Here is a 22,510-nt window from a genome sequence, read left to right on the forward strand (position 1 = left end):
TTCAAAATTCAAAAAGTATAGGAATGATGCGTCACTATGCACAAATTACAAATTACTCGATCATGTTTGATTCGGTCATTATAATATCCAAGAATTTCCGACGGTACAGTTCTTTCGGATGTGCAGGCGGTATAGTTCTTTCCGATATACCCTGTACGACGTTTTACGTTGTACCTGTCTCCCAAATAAGTAAATGCTTGATTATTTACTAATGTAGATATTTCACCTTTATTTCAGGGAGCAGACCGATTAAAAAAAAAGGAAAAAAACAACGTAAAATGGCAGTATCTGCTGCGTTAGTTATTTTATACAGTCCAGTTGAAATCCATACACCATTATGGAAGAAATGATCTTAATCTCCCATACAGGGGGTGTAGATTTCAAATGGAATTACCCATTAGGTAACTGAAATTGAAATACATACTCCCTGTGTGGAAGATTAAGATCATGTCTTCCATAGGTGTATGGATTTCAACTGGAATAGCCCATTTGACGTAGAAACTAAGTAAGCGTATAAAATATAAATTCACTTAAAAGTACAAAAAAATAGTGTGAGTACATGTACAAAATATAAAAATGTGTTCGATATACTATTATGATCGTTAGTGTATAAAAGTAAGTTTCCTGCCGAGAGCAGTGCCAATTCTGTCAATCAGATTTACTTAAAATGTGTTTTTAAGGTAGATGTTAATACATTTTCCACAGTTTTACAGTTAAAAAACACATAATCCAAATAATTATACCATTATACATAGGTCTATCTTACAATATTTACATATAATATTGCACAACTCTTATTCAGCAAATATTATTATACAAAGTTTTATTTTATAAAGAATCCTTGTTTCATTTCAGATATCGCATTGAGGGTTTGCGTCATTTCTGCCAATGCCGAATGAATTTCCCAAATGTCAACGATCCAAGTTTATGTTACGTTGGGCTGTAAGAATATCACCAAACTCCATGAAAATGTAAATTGTTACGAAAACATTTCATTGAATCAACACATGTTAACCAACCCGTGATGTATCTGATTACATATAATTGAACACGTTCTGCAAACCATTTTTTCCTCAAAACGATTCCAATAGCACTATGGTACAATATTTCCAAAGTTATATCCAGGGTTCTTAATATCTCTGAGTAGATGAAGTAGTATAATCGACCACAATGGTCTGTTCCTTGTATGTATAGTTCCTGTAGTTCACGATAAGTGCAACTGAAAGTCATTATGACCTTCATTTATTCCAAATGTTCTGAATATAAAGAAGATCAACGTTGCACATGGGCTATATATAATGTTGCAATAAGACCAATACAGTTATGTTATCATTGTGCTTTGTTTAAGGTTGAGATCTTTAGACCATGTCGATTATACCTCTTTTTATACAAATTGTTCATAAATGTCAATATTGAAGCACTCTTTACTGTACTTCAGGTGCTGCTGCTTCTACTGCCTGTTCTTCCTGGTCACTTACTTGACCCGCGAATGCAATGATGAACATGTTCACAACATTAAGAACCATTAGTAACACTGCTGCAAAAAATAGAAGGACCTTCGGACTACACCAGCATGACGCATCCAATCTTTCGAAACAACCTCCTTTTTTGCTTGCCTGGCCTGTTGAACCTTCTTCCATGTCCAGTGTGGAACGGAACTGAGAAATAAAAAAATAAAAAAAGTAAGGGTAAGTTTCAAAATTTATATAATCCATTTGCAATCAGCAGAGAAATACCTCCTTACTGGGGTAGCATCATGATCAATCCATGGTGTCAGGTTACAATATAGAAACTATTGAAATTGCATTACATGCAGTTGTGGTTGACATGATTGAGGTTTTAACATGGATAGGATAAGGGTTTGGATCTTAGAGTAGAGCAAGGGTAATGAGAGTTAGTGTTAACAACTTAGTAAACCATCAGAAAGTTAGGGCTACTACTTCACAACACAAGCCAAAATACCAGACTGATTTACACACAGCGAAATTGATAATCTCAGAGTTTTTGTCATTTACCATGTTTACACTTCATAGATAGTATTTGCGAGAACCGGCGGGTGTGGTTCGAATCATTCCCTATAAGTTGTTGAGTGATTCACTCAACCGTGATTGGAAAGCGATGTAAACCCCAATCTCATAAGTATGAATATTGTTTTTTCTTCTAAAACAAAATGCATGATACTTTTAAGTTATTTAAAAAGTTATTTAAAACAAGGCAGGCAAAGCTAGGCACGATAAGAAGCAAATTCACATATTCACAATGCCATTCGATTGAAATACAAGGGAATAAACCACAAGATCGGCGAAGCCCTGTATAAACTTCGCAAAGCTTACCCTTCCTCTCTGTGAAATCATTAAGTGGGTCAAAATAGCATCGACCAATTTTTTTAAAAGAATGATCCCTCCCCAAAAAAACTGTATGTAGCTTAGTTATAGTACTCAACGATGGAGCTGTTCTTTATTTTGCCATTTTTAATTTAATTAAGCTAAAAAGGAAATTTCAAAGTAAAAATGCACACAAGATGATTTTAAGTTTTTGTTCACCTCACGACATGGTTTCATGACAGGTAAAAACATTGCAGTCCAAATTTCCTCCAGCTTTAATTAGATTATAATTTATAAATTTAGTGGGGCTTATGGTACCATGCAATATATATAGCTAATGGTAATACTACCATTATCTATCAAACAATCTGTGCTAAAGGTGTCCACGTACCAAAATAGAATATCGGTAATGACTTTGATACATGCCATTCTTCAAATATATTTACAGGTTTAAAGGAGTAGTAATTTGCTGAAAATATATTCACATTCTGAAAACGTTTTGTATTTTTTTTTATATCTTTGTTAATTTCTGATATATAACACGAGGTTTAAAGTTGCTCCAAAAACATGAATTAAGGGGATAATAATATGTTATGTACACGGTGAACATAAATATTAATGTAGGATAAAACCGCCTCACTGGCAGCTCATCCCTGGTTGCTCTATTGGTGACTCGCTTGTCAGTTGTGAGTTGTCACGCAGAGATCCCGAGTTGCGCCCTTGAAAAAATCTTGTATACTGAGCCAAAAATGTACCCGAACACTTGGAAAAAACTCCTGGATTTAAAACTAAACCATATTAGGGTAAACTGAAATTGAATCCAATGTGATAAGAAGTAAAGTTACAAACATTTGATAGACAAAGATCCAGTTTTAAAAGTATACGATGCATTTTAAACAACGTTCAAATCAAACGAGCAAAGAACTATTGTTTTAAGTGCTTGACATTCATAGTTTCATAGTTCTGGAAGTTAGCATAGGAAACCTAGGAAATCAGACAATGTTGATTGAAATTTAAACTCAGGAAATCTACGCAATTTTGACAATAAAAAAATTGTGGGTGCCTTTAGAGGAAAGTCACGTTGTGTATGTAAAAACATCACGATTGGAACAGAAGATTTACAGTGCAACTTCCTTTCGTTAAAAACTAACTCTGTCACAACTTGCATTTAGGAATAACATTTAAAGTGCTGAAAACGGCAGGGCGAAATCTCCAGAGAATGATCTTTTATAAAAAGCTTTCAGATTGAATGAAGAAAGTTTGTGATCTAGGTTTCATGATCTATTACGCAGAATAATGATGTTAATAGGGGATCTCAGGCTGTAAACATTTATCAGTTATATCTATAAATGCGCTTTTATAAATACGCACGTGACCCATGGGCACGACATACCATGACCAACAAGCGTGACCAAATCTTCATGCATTGACCACTATACAGAAAGGGATAGGAACTCTGTAGATAAATATCATCAAATAGAATGGCAAAAGTATTACACATTTTGCAATTCCGAATTTGTAATATGTTATCAAAAACAACATTTTAAAAGTATTTGACGACGGAAACGTTTACAACTTAATCACGAAGTTGAACAAAATAGACCATTTTGCTGCACAGCAGTCTCATGTTGTTCCGCCTTTACATTCAAATGTATAGAAAGACCACTCGCTATGTAGAAGGTCACTTCGAGACTTACTGTCTATAAGCTGTTATGGCAGCGCGGAGGTGGTCACGTGCGTATTTATAAAAGCGCATTTATATAACCTAAGTACACTGTTTATGTACCGTAATTCAATATAGGCGGTTGTTGTTGTTTCAAGCTTGACACTCGTTATGACACTTTATGCCTCTTGTCTGTCAAACATGGCCTCATGTGGTTGTATTTAAATGAGCCATAAGCATGATAAGAGGGAAAATTACTGTCACATTACTTGAAACAATGCCTCTGTCTTCAGACATGAACTTTCACATCTGAAAGTACTAATCTTTTAATGGCCGATTGCATTTGTCATTCATTTTTGCGCGAAAGAAATTTTCCTCTGTTTCCTGTTATTTTTCTTCACCATTCGTTTTCAAAGTCTTTCAAACTTTCGTTTTTTGAATGGTTTTGATAAACATAACTTCACAATATTGTCGTCAGTAATAGTAAATCGTTTTATTTAGCTACATGTTAGAAAAATATTACAACAATACAAAAGATCATCGTTATAGACTTTGACTTTTCGTCACCCACGTGTCCCAGATGCAAATAATTGCAAATCTTGGTAGTCATCCATGAATGCAGATATAAGACATTTCTTTCATCGGATATAATAATAATAGGTCATCGTACTGTACAAGTGTTTATCTTTTCCGCCTTACTTTAACGTTTTAGACCTCTTTATAAAATTACTTGTAGCCTACATGGACCACATTGCCTAATGCTGCAAACTTCACAGCTTTTATATATACAAGGTGTCCCATAAAAAGGTTACATGTAGAAAATGAATTTTGTGATGGTACAGCAAAGAGTGCCAATTAGCCTTTAGCTTATGAAACTCTTTTACCATAAGATCTTAGAGAAAAATAAAACTGTTAACTTCTCGAACCTGCAACGGGCGGGGTTTCTTCTTATAGTTATCGTGTGTGCAAATCGCGAACATAATACATGGAACAGTCTATCTTGCGTGTCACACCTGTTTGGACGTAATTTAATTCACCAAAGTCACACAAACGGCCAATTCTTACGGCTTTATCAAACTGTTAATCTTAAAACCTAATAACAGTATTTTCCTACTGAGTCATTGTGTACAACTTTTTTATGTGATAATTTCCGAATCACTTCAAAAATGTCAAATTGTTTCTTATTTCAAATTTTAAAAGGCGGAAAACAAAACAACTTATTGAAGGTTTGGTCTGGTTTTATTGCACTGAGGAAGTAAGGAGGGCCCAACCTGCCAAAAGCCTCTAAAGGAATTGAGATCTACACAGCTAGTGAACTACAATATATTTGAGAATGGTTCTCAGCCAATTTCGGGGTGCCAATCCTGAATCTACATTTCACGGATAAGAACCAAATGAGCAAGAATCAACCTTTCGTCATGTTCGTATAAACGAAATTACCCATAGGTTCTAAATTCAATATTCAATATTGAACCTGTGTAATGATGTTTTGGAATTTATTGACGGTTTGAAGGTTTACGTTACATAGGATCAGTGCTAAAGTCCAGTTCAAGTCCAGTGCTAACCATTAACGTATAATGAATGAACTTTCCACCTTTGGGAATTGGCAGATCTTAGTCATGGCTTGTGAATCCATATCGTGCAAGCATCTTTTCTAATTAGCCAATATATTCTTGTAAGAACTCCACAAAATAAAATGATAGAAGTGAAAGCACAGTACTATATAGTTGAAGCCAGTGCATAAACATGAGAATAAATGTCTTTGACTTTTCGTCGCCCACGTGTCCCAGATGCAAATAATTGCAAATCTTGCTAGTCATCCACGAATGCAGATATAAGACATTTCTTTCATCGAAAACATAAATTTCTCCCGGTTAATATAAACTGTAAGAATTAATGTTCTTGTGAATGGACAGCTCAAAGGGAAAGCTTATCGCGGGTAAAGGTGACATAGTTTCCTTTTAAAGTTATTGGGAAGACTCGTCAACTTTTAATCTAAAAAAGGTTACTGTAACCAGAGTCTTGGTTCTTGTGGTAAATGGCTTCCTTCTTGTTGACCTTGACAAATGTTCAGCTTCATCCTAATGCAAGTATCTAATTAACTACCTCTAGATATTTGATCATGTGGTGAAAGGGTTGTAGAGTGAAAATTTGGATTTGGATATAAGATACCACTAAGTTTCTACGATAAACACCAAATTCACTTTACTGTGCTTGGGCTCAAAGTGGAAGCCACATTTCCATTAAAGCCACAGGTGCAACTGCTACTGGTGGTAAATGGGTTCGTAGATTCAATATTCAGGACAAACTTACAAGACAGCATGCGTAATTGAACCTTTGTAATGATGTTTGGAAACCGACTATTCAACTTATTTTTTATCTTGATAAAGTTGCTGTAGTCAGGGTGTTAGTTTCCTGCAGTAAATGACCTCCTTCTTGTTGACCTTGACAAACGTTTAGTTTCATCCTAATGCAAGTAGCTAATTAATTACAACCACCTCTAGATATTTGATCATGTGGTGAAAACTTTGTAGCGTGAAAAATTGAAATAGTGATTACTTTAAAAAGTGATAAATTTACAAGGTGTTGGTTCTGAGTGAAGAAGTTGGATTTGGATTTAAGATACCACCAAGTTGTTTATTTATATTTATCAAGTTACTACGATAAACACCCAATTCACTTTACTGTGCTTGGGCCTCAAAATGGAGGCCTTGTAGGTACCAGCAGTAGCCACATTTCCATTAAACACAGGTGCAACTATACCTCTAGTGGAAAACAGGTTCGTAAATTCAATATTCAGGAAAAACTTGCAGGATTACACGCACGATTTAACCTGTGTAATGATGTTTTTGGAATTTGTTGATAATTTGAAGGCTTACGCAGGTTCACCGTTTTTCAAGTCCAGTGCTAAACAATAGCGTATAGTGAATGAACTTTCGACCCTTTGGAACTGGCAGAAAAATATCCTAGTCATGGCTTAGTGAATACTTGTCGTGTAAGCATCTTTTCTAATTAGCCAATACATTCTTATGATAAAGTGAAATCACAGTGTCTGTTGAAAATGGTGTACTTTGACTTTTCGTCGCCCACGTGTCCCAGATGCAAATAATTGCAAATCTTAGTAGTCATCCATGAATGCAGATATAAGACATTTCTTTCATCGAATATAATAAATTTCTTCAGGTTAATATAAGTTGTAAGAATTAATGTTCTTGTGAATAGGCAGCTCAAAGGTTTAAATTATTATCGTCAAAGTGAAGAAGACGTAGTTTCTTTCAAAGTTATTGGGAAAATTCGTCAACTTTTTTTTATCTAGATAACGTTGCTGTAGCCAAGGTCTTAGTTTCCTGTGGTAAATATCTTCCTTCTTGTTGACCTTGACAAACGTTCAGCTTCATCCTAATGCCAGTAGCTAATTAACTACCTCTAGATATTTGATCACGTGGTGAAAGGGTTGTAGAGTGAAAATTAATTTTAAAAGCGTATGTTGAACAAAGAATTCGGATTTGAATAGAAAGTACCAGTAAATGGCTACAATGAACACCTAATTTACTTTACTGTGAATGGAGGCCTCGGCCGGCTGCCTAGTAAGCACCAGCCGAGGGTACATTTCCGGTACATTTCCGTTGAAGCCTGTACACACAGGTGCAACCTATTCTAGTGAAAATAAGTAAACAGTACTTTGAATTTAATTTATGTAAAATTTTACTCACCCTAAATGCTAAAATTACACCAATGGCGACTTGCAAACAAACAGCTACGACGACTAGCGCCACCACCGTCCAAAAGAAGCCATCATTTGTAGCTTGTTTAAGAAGAAGTGCCAAGAGTGCTGCGTTTGATTCCAGGGCTGCTGTGTCCAGGAAACCTCCCGTCAGCATCTCAAGCTTAGCCAGGTCATAAGCTTCCTTCTTCTGCTTTTCCTGCATGGGTTAAAAAGAAGAATATTAAAATGACTTCAGGCATAATTAATCCTCATAAAAAGAGGCTACAGTATTCCTGTGTATATCAAATGTCGTGGGTTATCTGCATTATTGCTGCCAGCCCTTTACGAGGCCCCTTGGAATCGTAAGACACTGACCTGGAGGCGAATTTTGGCGTACAGCCCAGACTCTGCTACATTATCATCTGTTGTCTCTGGCGGTGTGTTGAATGATGTATCACCATTTGAGGAAGAGACGGTAGACATGGTGGAGCATAGAGAGTCGGTGTCGGATGAAGCGGAAAGAGAAGTGGTGGAACAGAACGAGAAGGATGAGCTCGAAGAATCGGAATCAGGATACAAGAAGCAGATAGAATAGAAACTGGATGGTGAAGAAGCAAAAGAACAAGACGAACAATGTGATGCGACGGAGTGAAATGACGTAGGTCTTGGTTGGTCTTCTGAAGGAGGTTCAGAATCATCTGCCATAACTCAGAGAAGAATTATGAATACTGATGAAACACCGGTTTTTCCTGATTGTCGCCTGCATATTCAAAGTGATGACGGAACCTATAGTTAATGTAGTCTGTCGAACGTCTTCGATGAGCTGGCTAAGACATTTGCAAGTAGTCTAGTCAGACTGTATTGGGAAAAGTATAGCCAAGACGATGTGAGAGTAGCTGAGATAGCACTAAGCGAGCGAGCTAACATAGAGGCCCCTTGACTGACTCGCGTGTAGTTTCTTAACTTTTTCTAGTACCGTGATCGGGTATAGAGTCAGCATGGTACATCTGGTTGTAGAATCAGATAGGAAGTAACCAATTAACCTCCATAGAGTGACTGGGAAACTGTCACAAAGTCCACGCGGGAGCTTTTCCAATGTCTGTAGAATGTCTGAATATACAGTAACCTTGGTAACGGAAAGATATTAACAGCTAGGTTTAACACTTTATTAACACTTGTTAATCTTGTGTTTTTATCAACGTAAACTATAAAGTACGCACCTTTCTACTAATCTTTCTGTCTTTCCTTTTCTTCCCTTTTCCTTTTTTTCTTCATCAGTCTATAATATCGAATTGATTAATTCGAATTAAACAATTCATCGAGTGGCCATGGGCAGCGCCATTAGACATGTTACAAGACTACCAAGTGACAGGTGATGGCCCGTACCCACAGAATTGAATAGGCACTTTTTTGATAATTTTCATGAAGGTTACTCAAAACTTACCTAGCTAATTTATTATACATCAGGGGTCTCTGCCTTTTTAATATGTTGTGAAAAACTTAATTGTAAAAATATCTACTGACGGAAATAAAAATCCATCGACGGATAGTCTTGTTATGCTCTCACAAACTTAGAAAAAAATCTGAAAAATCCAAAATGTTGGTCTAAAACATGCCCAAGGTTACTGCTGTCTCATTCAAAAGTACAGGAAGACCACCTACAGAGTTGAGGTCAACTTGCTAGACTTCCTGTCTACTGGCAGTAATGGCTACTACCCAGTGCTAACATCAATGAATTGTTTAATTCGAATTAATCAATTCGATATTATAGACTGTTCATAGGAATGATAAAAAAAATCAAGGGTGTCCTTCCAGGGAAAACCACTTCCATTTCTGTTGTTTTAAAGTCTTTTACGTAGATCGGTGGATTTCACATCTAAGGAACGGCTTTTTCTGCTCCCTACAAACATTTTTCCTTGGCAAAATCGGCCATTAAAGATATTTTATGCCTGTGAAAGATTTTTTCACATCCGTTTTGCGCGGTATAATTATGTGTGAGATATTTACAGAGAATATTGCCTTTCAGAAATAATTGCATCTTTCATTCTTTTATCAAAACTGATTAAGTACGTCGTTAAAATTAATCTTTATTAATTGTTAAATCTTTAATAGCTTCTTCATTTGAGGCAATTGCGCAAGTATTCAAGAAAAAGTTTAAAAGGCGTGGCCACTGATAGGTTGCAACAGAAAGCAATCGGAAATTTCAATAATGTCACATTTTAACCACATTCATCATTTTATGGGTGACTGAGCGAGTGATCATTTTGAAAGATTTGACTCACATTTATACTGACAGGCAAAATGTTAATATGCTCATGGGCTGCAATAAAGGTGGAATGACCTTAGTGTAAGTGACATTATCCAGCTCAAAAGACTTTGCGCACATTTATCTCTGGTTAGTTTTTGAGGTGAACAGCGAAATGTCCTTTAATTTCCCTTCACCTAAACGAGTACAAGTTACCATCATTCATGACATTGAAACTGTTATAGATTGCTTTCAAAACCATCCGTTTGAGAAATTTTTAATAATTTGTCATAAAATATGTATTATATCACCAATTAAAAAAAATCAAACTATTTGATATCAGAAGGGTATTCCTCGTATTCAGAATGCAATTCGATAATCTGATGTGCTCTCATGTCCCACAAAAATACTGTGCAAACATTGCTATCCGTTCCCTTAGCTTGGTACCTTTAGGAAAGAATGTTTCCTATTACCTATTACCTCAGACCTAAGTTTTGAGATGGTTTGTATATTTGAAGGTGCAAAATCAACCATATGGCACGCTGTTTTACCTCCGCGTTCAGAAATTCAATCATCACGTAAACCCGTAAAAAACCCGTGTCCGAGTTTGATTGACAGATAACGTCAGACGCAAACGTGTCTTTTTAAATCTGTCTTTGATTATATATAAATAATAAGTTTAATGTTTCCTGGGTTGATTTACCTCAAACCTGCTGATCATTTCAGCCCCACGTGTTAAAGACCCTTTCAATGATGTTTTTCATTGCCCTAAACAAATAAGAAATATCGGTATGACAAATTCCTATTGTACATTGTGGGACGGCTTTAGTACAGCCGAACTCTAATTGAGAAAATTGCCTTTAGAGAGCCAAAGAATTTTTTTTCATATTTATGCCAATAGTACATTAACATCAAAATAGTCTTCCTTAATATGAATGTATTCAGAAGCAGATGATGATTGATAACGACGTGTCAATTATAAGTTCCATATGTTAGTCCCATGTAAATAAAGTCTGCACAAAGAGTAATGCAGCTGTTATAAATACGCCTATAGCTTCAGAAGAAATAATTGTTTCTACGATATTTCTACATAGAAAGAAGGATGATTTATTTACGCTCATTTTGATACCCAATTTGTCAAATGTCGTTCAATATTCGCAACACAGTAGTGATTTTAAAGAAAAAGACCCGAATTTAAAAGTGGCAGTTGACAGCCATTAATGGGTATTACGCAAGCAGTGTGACACGTAAAACCCTCCATTATTTTCGCGCTGACTTCAAGGAGTATTTCGTGATCCTAGCATCCTCTTTTTAAGACATTTTTCAGTACATATCCACGAAAAAGCATGTTCCCAAAATTTCAGTTGATTCCGATTTTGCGTTTGCAAGTTATGCATGATTATGTGTATTACACTGTTCCATAGACAATACGTTGTAATTTCGTTCTGGTGCACCAGAACGAAATTCAAATTTCACGATATCTTAGCTAAACGAATTAATCTGCAAGAAATATTTTGTACATAAACATTATGTAGCCAGAGGTTTCCAGTGATACAAAAATCTCAACTTTTTTTGAGAAAAGTGGGGGGAGGAGGCTGTGGATCACGAAATGCCCTTTTCAAATCAATACAAATAGCTGCAACTTTTTAATTGTGGCATTTTTCTTTAAAACACTGCTGTGTTGTTAATATTGAACGAAATTGGACAAATATGGCATCAAAATGCTCGTAAATAAACCATCCTTCTTTCTATGTTGAAATATTGTAAACAAAATTATTAGTTCGGATGCTATAGGCGTACTTATAACAGCTGCGTTACTTTTTGTGCAGTCTTTAGGATAACTCTTACAGGATACATCCATTGCTTTATGCTTATTGTGTTTTATGGATTGAAATACTTTGTCATGGTCTTTTGTTCCATTTTAAAACTAAAATTCAAATTTGGTTAAAGGCCTGAGCTTTCGATCTTAGCAGGATCTTTATCAAAGGTAACGTGGCAATTCAACACTCAAACACACAATTAGATAAAGACAATATGGGGCAGGGAATGAGATATGACATATATAACGCAGGGTGTTTTGCTCGGGTTTACTATCAAGAAACTAAAACACAGAAACAACTTTACTAAGAAAAAACAAATACATTGGAAAATCACTTACTGGAAAATCACTTATTGGATATTTTTGTCGACATAAATGTGTGTAAAATTGAACAAGCAAATATCTTGTTGTGACGCATTGTGATACGCGTGTCAAGAGATACAATATTATCATTATATTGCCCATGTCTGTTCCATGCCATCTTAGTTCCTTCCCTCCCTCGGTACCTCCCCAGCAAATTATGTCTCGCTTATCGCTATGTCTGGGTAATGTAATGCCGACACTATCTGCTGCAGATTAAGCTAGGTATAATATTTTCGTAAGAAATTTCTGATCTTGTTCTTTTAAATATATAACGCTCTTTTCTAGAAAAAAAAATTAAAACAATTGAGAACGGTAATATCTTTAGCATAAAGAAAGAAAATATTAATTGATATTTTTGAAAGTCGTTCACTCTATGATTAATGAAGTTAATTGATGATAAAACATTTTTGAGAGATAATTACAAACAACCAGCAAACGGAAAATGACTTCTTTAAGCTATGACGAAGAAGAATTTAAAATGATAACATTTTATCGCTAAGTACATGAAGTATTAAAGAGAAGATTACAATTTTCTTGAACTTGATCCAGCTAATAAAATCAAGTTGTCATCGACTAGCTGAAGAATGCCCGTAAAGATTTACACGATTAATTGAAAACACTTGAAGTGAAGTGATGCGGGCATTATTTTGAATAAGTTTGATAAAGTGGGTATTAAGATTTTCATAGTGGATATACTAAGCCTTATTTGATTAATTTATAAACTTCTGAATAAATGCATAATGACATAATAGGGAGATTGCGATTTACAAACGTACGTATCGAACGTACGTGGAATCTATTCAAAATCACTCTCCTGTGACGGGATTTTGAATAGATTCCACGTACGTTCGATGCTATGTTTGGAAATCGCATTCTCTCTAATATCACTATTATTATTACATTGTTTATAGTCATACTTTATTACTTTGAAATCCCTGCACTGAATCCTGGCTGTAACCTAAATCATGCCAATGCACCTGTTAGGCTGATCAGATTATCTCCATTACCATACAAATAGTTAGACAGCTTTTGAACATGTTGAATCATGAAACCATAGAAGCCCTTCGTTTGCTCGACAGTCCACTTGCTCGACACCGCAAACCATAACGGGTATCTGTAAATCTGGTAACGTATCGAAACCTATGGAAACGGGTGGAAATGGATGAAAAAGGATGGAAATGGGTAGGAACGGATGGAAATGGGTAAGAATGGATGGAAACGGGTCAAAATATTCCAACATGGATCGAAATTGATGCAAAGGTACTCGCAAAAACGTACAAAATAAACGAAGAAATGTTCAAATCACCGGCGCATAGGGAGAGCACGTCACCCAAGCAGTACAGAGCATTGAGCCCTAATATGCATCGAGTAATTGTAGCTAATTGCATGGAGGAGAGTGTGTTGATTGTGACCGGGGGATTTTCATTATGCAAAAGTTTGTTTTGGTTAGTGGGTCAAGGTCACCGAGGTCATCATTTTATGATTTTAGACTTGGGCGGTAAAAGAATGCGTGGAGTTTATTAAAGGGGCATTTCGTGATCCACAGCCTCATCCCCCCACTTTTCTCAAAAAAAGGTGAGATTTTTATATCACTGGAAACCTCTGGCTACATAATGTTTATGTACAAAATATTTCTTGCAGATTAATTCGTTTTGTAAAGATATCGTGAAATTTGAATTTCGTTCTGGTGCACCAGAACGAAATTACAACGCATTGTCTATGGAGCAGTGTATAATCATGCATAACTCACAAGCGCAAAATTGGAATCAACTGAAATTTTGGGAATAGGCTTTTTTTGTGGATATGTACTGAAAAATGTCATAAAAAGAGGATGCTAGGATCACGAAACACTCCTTTAAAAGGGCATTCGTGATCCACAGCCTCATCCCCCCACTTTTCTCAAAAAAAGTTGAGATTTTTATAGACTCCCTATCACTGGAAACCTCTGGCTACATAATGTTTATGTACAAAAAATTTCTTGCAGATTAATTAGTTTAGCAAAGATATCGTGAAATTTGAATTTCGTTCTGGTATACCAGAACGAAATTACAACACATGCAGGGGTGTGAGAGTTCAGATTAAAATCTGAATTCAGATTTTTTGATCTTGAATTTTATATCTTTTTCTGCACTTCCTCTGTACAAAAGTATAGGAGCTTTCCAAATTTCAGATTTTTTCAGATTTTTTGATCTGTGGTCACTCACACCCCTGCACATGGTAAAGAAAGAAAGAAAGAAAGAAAGAAAGAAAAAAAAGAAAGAAAGAAAGAAAGAAATAAAGAAAGAAAAAAAGAAAGAAAAAAAGAAAGAAAGAAAGAAAGAAAGTAATAAAGAAATAAAGAAATAAAGAAATAAAGAAGGGGAAACAGGGGGACAAGAGTTCTGACTGGGGACGCATTTTCCCCATTGCCCCCCCCTGGTGCCGCCACTGGGAAGAGAGTTTATTGATTGAGTAATTAAATGAAGTTGAAGACTCGGAAACTTGGTAGTGTTTTCCATGCCGCTTAAAGCATGCGAGAAGCTATTGGTATCACGTATCGCCTAGCACTAGCTAGTGGTGAAGTCTTCGGAGACGAGCTTTGTTTTTTGACCGATGGGTGAAACACATTTTGACGAATTTGAGCTCTTATTGTACTCATTTTGAGATGTTCGAGTCATATTTTGATTTATTCCGACCCATTTTCATCCTTTTCGATCCGTTCCTGTCCTATTTCCATCCATTTCCATCCTTTTTCATCCATTTCCATACGTTTCCATACGTTTCGATACGTTACTAGATTTACAACTACCCAAACCATAACCATAACCTAACCCAGGTGGTGGTCGCAGTGCATTCTCTAAATTCAGTAAATTTCCATCGTCAACCGTGTAATTGAATGGGATTATTTTGAAATTTTAAAACGCTTGAAATATCACAAACAAATAGGCCTATGTTAATAAATAATATAAATACAAGCTAAAACCGTTGGGGTTCGATAATGAACACCACAATATTAACCGAGTATATGGAAAATGCCATACGGCCTGGCGGTTTCACAAGTTGCCGGCTCTATCATGCCACTCGCCGCCTGACCTAACCAGGTAGCTTAGGTGATTAAAAATAGTACCCTAAAAATCATTGAACATTACCCACATGGGCGCTGACATTACAGCGTCTAGACAGGATGTATTGAAAGTGACCTTCAGCATAGTGGGTGGTCTTCCTGTACATTTGAATAGAAAGGCGGCAAGCATGACCCGATTTTGATTTTACAACATTTTGATTTTACAACAAAATGTTGACTCTTTTGCAACTTTGTAATATTATTCATTGTAAGGGTTTCCGTCGATATTTTTTTTCAGCGGGAAATACTTTGAAATTTAATAACATGTAAAAAATGTATTAATTTTTTGTCTGAAAAATTCCTCTTCATTTGTGTGTAATGATCCGTCACCTGAGTAATTATTACTTGGTGGTTTTGTTATAGCCGCCCCCATGGTCACATGCGATTATATATTTTAGTCGATTGTTTGTAGTCGTCTACTAGGCTAACTGCTAATCCTACTGCCCTAATCCTAACGCTATTGAAAACCTGGATTGAAAGTTATCAGTAATCCAGTTTTTGCTGATTGTGTGTCGAACAAGTAAATGTCGAACAAGTGGAGAAATGAGGAAAGAGGAAAGTACTTTCAATCAACTAATGTAAATAGTGATGATTTATCTTGCGGTAAACAGAATGATATCACTGTTGTTTTAATCATATCCGTAACAAAATATGCAAGAGAAACACTGGCAAATTACTTCTAGATAAAACAAGAACAATATCATTAATGTCCAATATGACTTCTGATAATTCTTTCAGAATGACACTTTATAAGACCAGAGTGAAAATCATTGAAAACTCCCAAGCGGGGTGTCCTATGATCAGCTCGATTATTACTGCTCGCGTTAATTAATGAGTCCTAACTTACGCTCGCGTAAATTCACAAAAGCGAGAATTAATCACGCAATACACAAAGCGCAATTTTCGTGGGTGCTGCGCCCAACATCATGCAGTTATTGTTAACTACATGTATGCACACAACACAGGGGCACTCACAATAGGCAATTGACCCGTACTGGTAGCGCTGTGTTGTAGATATAGGAGATGAACTAGTTAGCGTCATATATCAAAAAGTATAAAAGCTATGATTTTAGTACTTGCTCTATGTTTCAATTACTTATTCTTTTCAAAATATCTGAATTTTTAACCCGGTACAAGCTTTAATAACCGGGGACCATACATTTGTATGAGAAAGGAAATCTACATCTTATCCAAACTCCCTGTTAATCCAATGCACATTTCGCTTCACCGGGCCGCCCTGACTTGGTCGCATTTGCACGAGGGGTGTCACGAAACCGCAATAGGTACAAATTTAGTACTTTCTGTCAATCAAGTATGGTTTATTCTCTACATGTCAATCTTTAAATTATTAGCATAGTCCTTATAATAACGGAGGACCGCCTTAATAAGCAAACCAGTGAAAAATACCCCAAAACTCAGTCAGTGGAGCTCCGCTCGTACATGTCAATAGCGTCATTATCGATTGGATTAGTCGACCGTAGCGGACAATTCTATCGCTCATTGGATTAATATTATCACGTGGTAAGGAATTTGCATTGGACAATCGATTACTATAATGGTTTAGTACTGCATATTTCAATTTAATCTTCACTAAGCGGGTTTATGGCTGAAAAGGTCACGGTGAATTTGCCGTGGACAAAACTGCACTATGAAGTGCGTGAACGCCATTCTATATCACTGCACGACGTTAGTCCCGCCTATTACGAACTCAGAGTCTCTGATACGAACTGATCATAGTATAGTAGAAATGTATGAGGATTTTGTTTGGAAATTATGTTTTTGAAATAATGTATATTCTCTCGTTGTTTAAACAGATATGATGAAATGCTACCAAAATTCATTCCAACAGCTTCGGGTTTTAGTAATTATGCATCCATCAAAATGATCAGTAGTGTGAATTTTGCACGTTCCATGTCATCATACTGTTCAGTGCTTAAAAACTCGGTGGTAAGAAATATGAATATTCAAATAACAATCCTGCACAAAATATAAATTGTTCCTTTGAAATTGTCTAATAGGGAATTGGTGGTATGTAACCTATAGTAAATTTATCCCAATGTACACGATTCTAAATAATATTGTACATGTACATAATCAAATTGAGGATGTTATTTCAAGCATTAAGGAGATTTCCGTCTTACTTAGACCCTATTTTAAGCATAAAAGGTTAAAGGTTAAATAGAAATAAGCGTCAATTTAACCCTTGCCATGGACACATAGGAAGACCTGTTCAAAACATATTCACAGATTTAAGCGAAGTAATCTGTGTATCATTTGCAAAATTTAAGCTAAAATTTCCGCTCCAAATTAACAAGTGCAATAGATATTGACAATATTTTCCTATCTAGAATCACACTTCGTTAGTGTTATTTTACCAACAAGACCTTAAAGTCTAGTATTGTGCGTGTTGATATTGAATTTAGACAACAGCAGCTGCACGTGTGTCATGACGAAGCCTTTCTTCGTGTTCACTTATGATTATATACGACGTAATTATAGGAACTAGATAACTGTATAAAGCAGTTTATCTTATAAAAGTTTAGCTTATATGCCAAAATGGCCATCCATCCACAACATAACGACATGAAATTTCCTGTTACAACATATAAAAAAGGAACATTCAAAACATACCACATTAAGCGTGTCGACATTGTCTGGGTCCAAGATCTTTATGATAATCAAGGCCCGCAATGCAATCTACATCCATGTATCCGTTGGATGTTATGCCCTCAGTATCGCGAATAGTTCAAGGGAAGAAGGCAGACGTCAACAAGTTGTCTCTTTGTAATTATATGTACATGTAGGTACATGGCAGGGCTTACAAATAAAACATTTCCCGACTTTAACAATAACAAAAAAATAGATAAATATGCACATCTTTAAATTGGAAACAAAGAAGGCATAAGTTTGAAAACGAATGCTTATTGAGGGCAATTTTTTGACAATAGCGAAGAACTCTGTGTGTTTCCTTTTACTTTTACTTCAAACATACGAGGGTCATTCAAAAGGTTCTACCTCCATCATCACATCTCTGTTATCTTACGTGCCAGGATATTGACATTACTATTGGTTATACTCTAAATCTTGGCTACTAAATAAAAGTTATTTGGTGAAAATGTAATTTTTGGTTGTTACGATATGTTGGTTTAAGTGAATACAGATTTGGTATGTCGGAAACGGTCTGAAAAGAAAGGCTAAATTTTATTAAAAAGGTTGCCAACATCAATGTGGAAATCATAGCAAAACTGATACATGTTCAAAAAAGCCTTCATATTGACCCTTTTCCATAGGTAGTTGACTTCGATTGGGTGTGCACTTGTTGGTTCAAGTCATATTAATTGGTTAAAATTAAATAAGTCTTATGCACAGTTTTTGTATTTTCTAAGTATATACAACGTTATTAACAAACTGCTCATCTTATTTCGACGATAAGATGCATCCATTGCTTAAAATAGAACGTAATTGCAAATTACCCTTAAAGGTGGTCTAATCGAAATCTGGCAAATTTTACTATTTTGTTTGTCTGTTGAATCCCTCGGCATTTTCTTCTCAGATAAAACATGTTTCATTTTGTTTTGAAGTCCCAAGGCATGCCAGGGAGCATAAATACGACCAAAATATTTATCCTGAGTAAGCAGTTGGACAACCACATTTTTATGGAGATTATCCAAAGCTACAATAAACCATTTGGCTTCAGTTTCTAACCGTTTCCGATGTACCAAATCTGTAATCGCTTTAAGCAACATTTCTTAAAACCCGAACATCACATTTTCATCAAATAACTTTTGTAGCCTACATTTAAGAGTATAACCATGGGTAATTTCAATATCCTGGCGCGTAAGATAACAGAGATATGATGATGGAGGTAGAACTTTTTTTTTTGAATGACCCTTGTATATCTTGTCATACTTATCATACCCCAACATTACCCCTAATCTTAAAATACATGTCAGACAGGTCGGCTTATCGAGAATTATAAGCCTACGATACAAATTTTATTCTAAATTATGTGACCCGTTCCCACAAAATCCGGAACATATCAGCAGATTTGCTCTTGATTTAAAGGTCTTTAAATGGTATCCAAAAAAGTTAAATACCTAATTTTGTGTTTTTGGCTACAAAACCTAACAAATTGTACCTTATCTACTGAAATATACAATGATACAAAATAAATTTGGTGACATTATTTTCTAATATTTCTAACTTAATCATAATCTCAAAAAGTAAAATCTTGATATGTTCCGAGTTTTGGGAACGGGTAACACATATGAAAGCAAACATAATTATCATGATTCTAAATTGCTAAAGCATGCAAAGCAGATGGGAATAGCATAATCGATCTTTAAAGGCCCATTCAGTGATCTCAGCAAAAGTGTATAGAAAACAGCGATATTGACAAAGTTGAAGCCACGTTCAAATACATGCAGCTAATTTCTCTACTTAAGTAGAGAGATACAACAGTTTCATGTAAAATATCACATTTTGTATATAATGCATGGCTTTCGGCTTAGCCACTAGCAGGTTATGATAGCACATCGATGCTACTATCAAAGGTGCAAAGATCTGATTTTTGAAGATTTTGATGATTTTACGAATGCGCTAATCATTGAATAGGCCTTTAATAACGGTGTAGTGAGTTTGTATCTGGATTACAATTCGGTAATTTGCAGCGAAGTTATTTGAAGATACTTCTTCACGAGGAATTTTTTTAGGCTTGAACCACCAACTTTGATTTCAAAATGACGAATTGAATATTAATCTAGATTAAAATTAATTATAATAATAACAATGATGCTTTTCTGCAGGATGTTTTGCAATAAAAGTTGTGCCTGATAGCAATATCTTTATCCACATGTTTTAAAGAATTGCTGATACATTGAAATCAATACACCGTTAAATCGGGACTGTCTCAAAATAATCAAAATGTAGCTCAGATAAATAAAATATTTTGGCGGGAAATGAGTAATGGATATTTTGTGAATGAGTGCAGGATGGCATGGGAAAGCAACTAAATTATAATGGGTATCCAACAACGGAAATATGTCAGCAAACATTATTCTCGATCGCTTATTATATAAAGCAAATTTGAGAACAAAAATGGCGGTATGGCAAACAAATAACATGGAATGTAGCAAAATTTGTACTAAGTGGAATGATTTCTGAGCTACTTGGAAGGATTTTGAAACAATCCCTTACCAGTTGATCAAAACATAAATATGCTGATGACCGATTACTGAGGGCTACGGAAGACCGGAAAGCAATAGGTACTGACGTCAGATCCGTTTGACTGTTGACCCCTTTGATTTCCTGCGATTTGCATGCCGGGAAAAATAGAAAAACATTTTGAAATGTAAGTATGGCAACTTGGTGAGTATGGATGATTGTGTTTTTGTTTACCTTTAGATGATAACTTAGGATATAAAGGTTATGCGACGGTCAAGTAATATTTGTACTTTCTTTCCAGAAAATTCCAAATTCCTCTTGTCAACAGAAATAAGACCCTGGCTTCAAAAGTAATACTAATACCTTCTACAAATTTGCAAACTTGATAGCCTGTTTTGGTCATAGCAGGAAAGAAAATAGCTAAAGGAAATCCGAAATACTTTAACAAGTAAATTACATTAAAGAATATAATTCAGTCCCGTCTTAAAAGAAATTATTTTGAAATAAAACCGAAAAACAAGGTCAAATGCAAGGTACCCATGGTATATCCCCGTTCCTTTAAAAATTATCATTTTACATATCGGATGACATGCTGTGCGGATGTCGCTGTTTTCAATGTTTGATATCATTGACATAAACACCATGTGTCAGCAAATATTCTGCCCACATCTCTATTGTAAGTGTCATTGACACAATATTGACACATAAATTTGCTTTAAAAACATCTATAGAAAATTGTAGAAATGATTCGTCATATTTGCAGTTTGCAAATTATTATCACAAATGGTTATTGTAGTTACCAGGAAAGCAATGGCCGCAAAATGAAAAATGAAAATAAAATGGATCAAAAACAAAATATTAGGAAGAAAAAAAACAAAGTAGCACATTTTGCTTTTACGTAATGAAAAATAAACATTCTAAATTGCGAAACTCATACCCGGGGCTCATACCGTTCTAGCAAATGCTTAAACTTTAATTTTTTTAATGTCCAGTAATGAGTCATTGAACTTTGCACTAACACCCTCGTCCTAGGAGTTTACGGTTTATCCATATAACGGTTCGCCCCTGTTGCATTAAAACGCCAAACGCTTCTTTGTAATTGTAGGACTATCCTTTGAGTTGAATAGAACAGCACAAACTTGAAAACCCTACCTTACCATACGTACGGTATGCTATCCTAATGGTAAGGGGTGGTTGCCACCCAGAGATTTTACGAAGTGCTCTAATGAAAATTATGTTGATAGTCATGAAAGTATGGGCTTAAAACTCTGTGTATGTTAGAATAGTTATTTTTTCTACACCATTCTCCCTTCTCATCTCAAGAGTAAAATATTCCTGAGTATTTTGTACCAAAATATCATGAAGAGCTTCCTTTCAATATTACTGACCTTTGTCAAATTGTAGAGTAAAACATAGTGGCAATGACAGATATAAGACTAAGATATATGACTATACCCATAAAGGTAGGGGGGCCTCAAATTGATTTCTTGCCAATTTCTCCTTATCGTTGCTGATTTATTATCTACTTCTTCCATGTTTCTCGTCCGGCTCCCATGGGCTGATTCTTTTTGATTTCTTCAATTCCATCTTTAAGAAATCTTTTTTTTTTACATCACGTGATTTGAATCTGTTAAAATTGTGTTGCACGCTCAGTCAATCAAATACGCCCACATAGTACTCCATCGACATTTCTATGAAAATGTCATGTGTGAGGGTGGGGATGGGTGTGGATGCAGGGGTGGGTGTGGACATTTTTCCATGAGCTACAATGTAAAATACAATGGCAAATAAGAATTTCATTATTAAGTCATTATCATTCTGCCGCATACAGCCGTATAGTGTAATGATTGTTGAAACAATAACAACATTGGTGTGTCCGTACATTGATTTAATGTCAGAAACTTATCAATTTAAATTTACTGATGAAAAAGTAAAAACTTTTGAAGATTTAAATACAGTTGCATAGCAATATGCTTCGACTGTATTATATAAATTACCCATGAGAACGACATACCAAGACCAGCAAGCGTGACCAAATCCTCATACCATTGACCACTATACAGAAAAGGATACGAACACTTTAGATAAATATCATCAAATTTAAGTATTAATTGAATAGCAAAA

The 22,510-nt window shown here is 35.5% G+C and overlaps 1 protein-coding gene across 3 annotated transcripts in view; it reads right to left on the reverse strand.

Moving 5' to 3' along the window:
• Nucleotides 1-408: 408 nt before the first annotated feature.
• Nucleotides 409-22,510, reverse strand: part of LOC140151329 (uncharacterized) — a 29,255-nt gene continuing 7,153 nt past the window's right edge. The window contains exons 1-3 of one of the 3 annotated variants that reach the window (XM_072173637.1): nucleotides 8,069-8,637; nucleotides 7,701-7,910; nucleotides 409-1,658 (exon numbers count right to left, since the gene is read on the reverse strand). In XM_072173637.1, the coding sequence (XP_072029738.1) occupies nucleotides 1,425-1,658; nucleotides 7,701-7,910; nucleotides 8,069-8,398 (774 nt within the window). In that variant the 5' untranslated portion in view covers nucleotides 8,399-8,637 and the 3' untranslated portion in view covers nucleotides 409-1,424. Of the gene's footprint in view, nucleotides 1,659-7,700; nucleotides 7,911-8,068; nucleotides 8,638-20,419; nucleotides 20,531-22,510 lie in introns of those variants that run through there. The other 2 variants (XM_072173634.1, XM_072173636.1) reach the window with 2 other exon arrangements.

Source organism: Amphiura filiformis, chromosome 4 (assembly GCF_039555335.1).
Source record: "Amphiura filiformis chromosome 4, Afil_fr2py, whole genome shotgun sequence".
NCBI lineage: Eukaryota > Metazoa > Echinodermata > Ophiuroidea > Amphilepidida > Amphiuridae > Amphiura > Amphiura filiformis.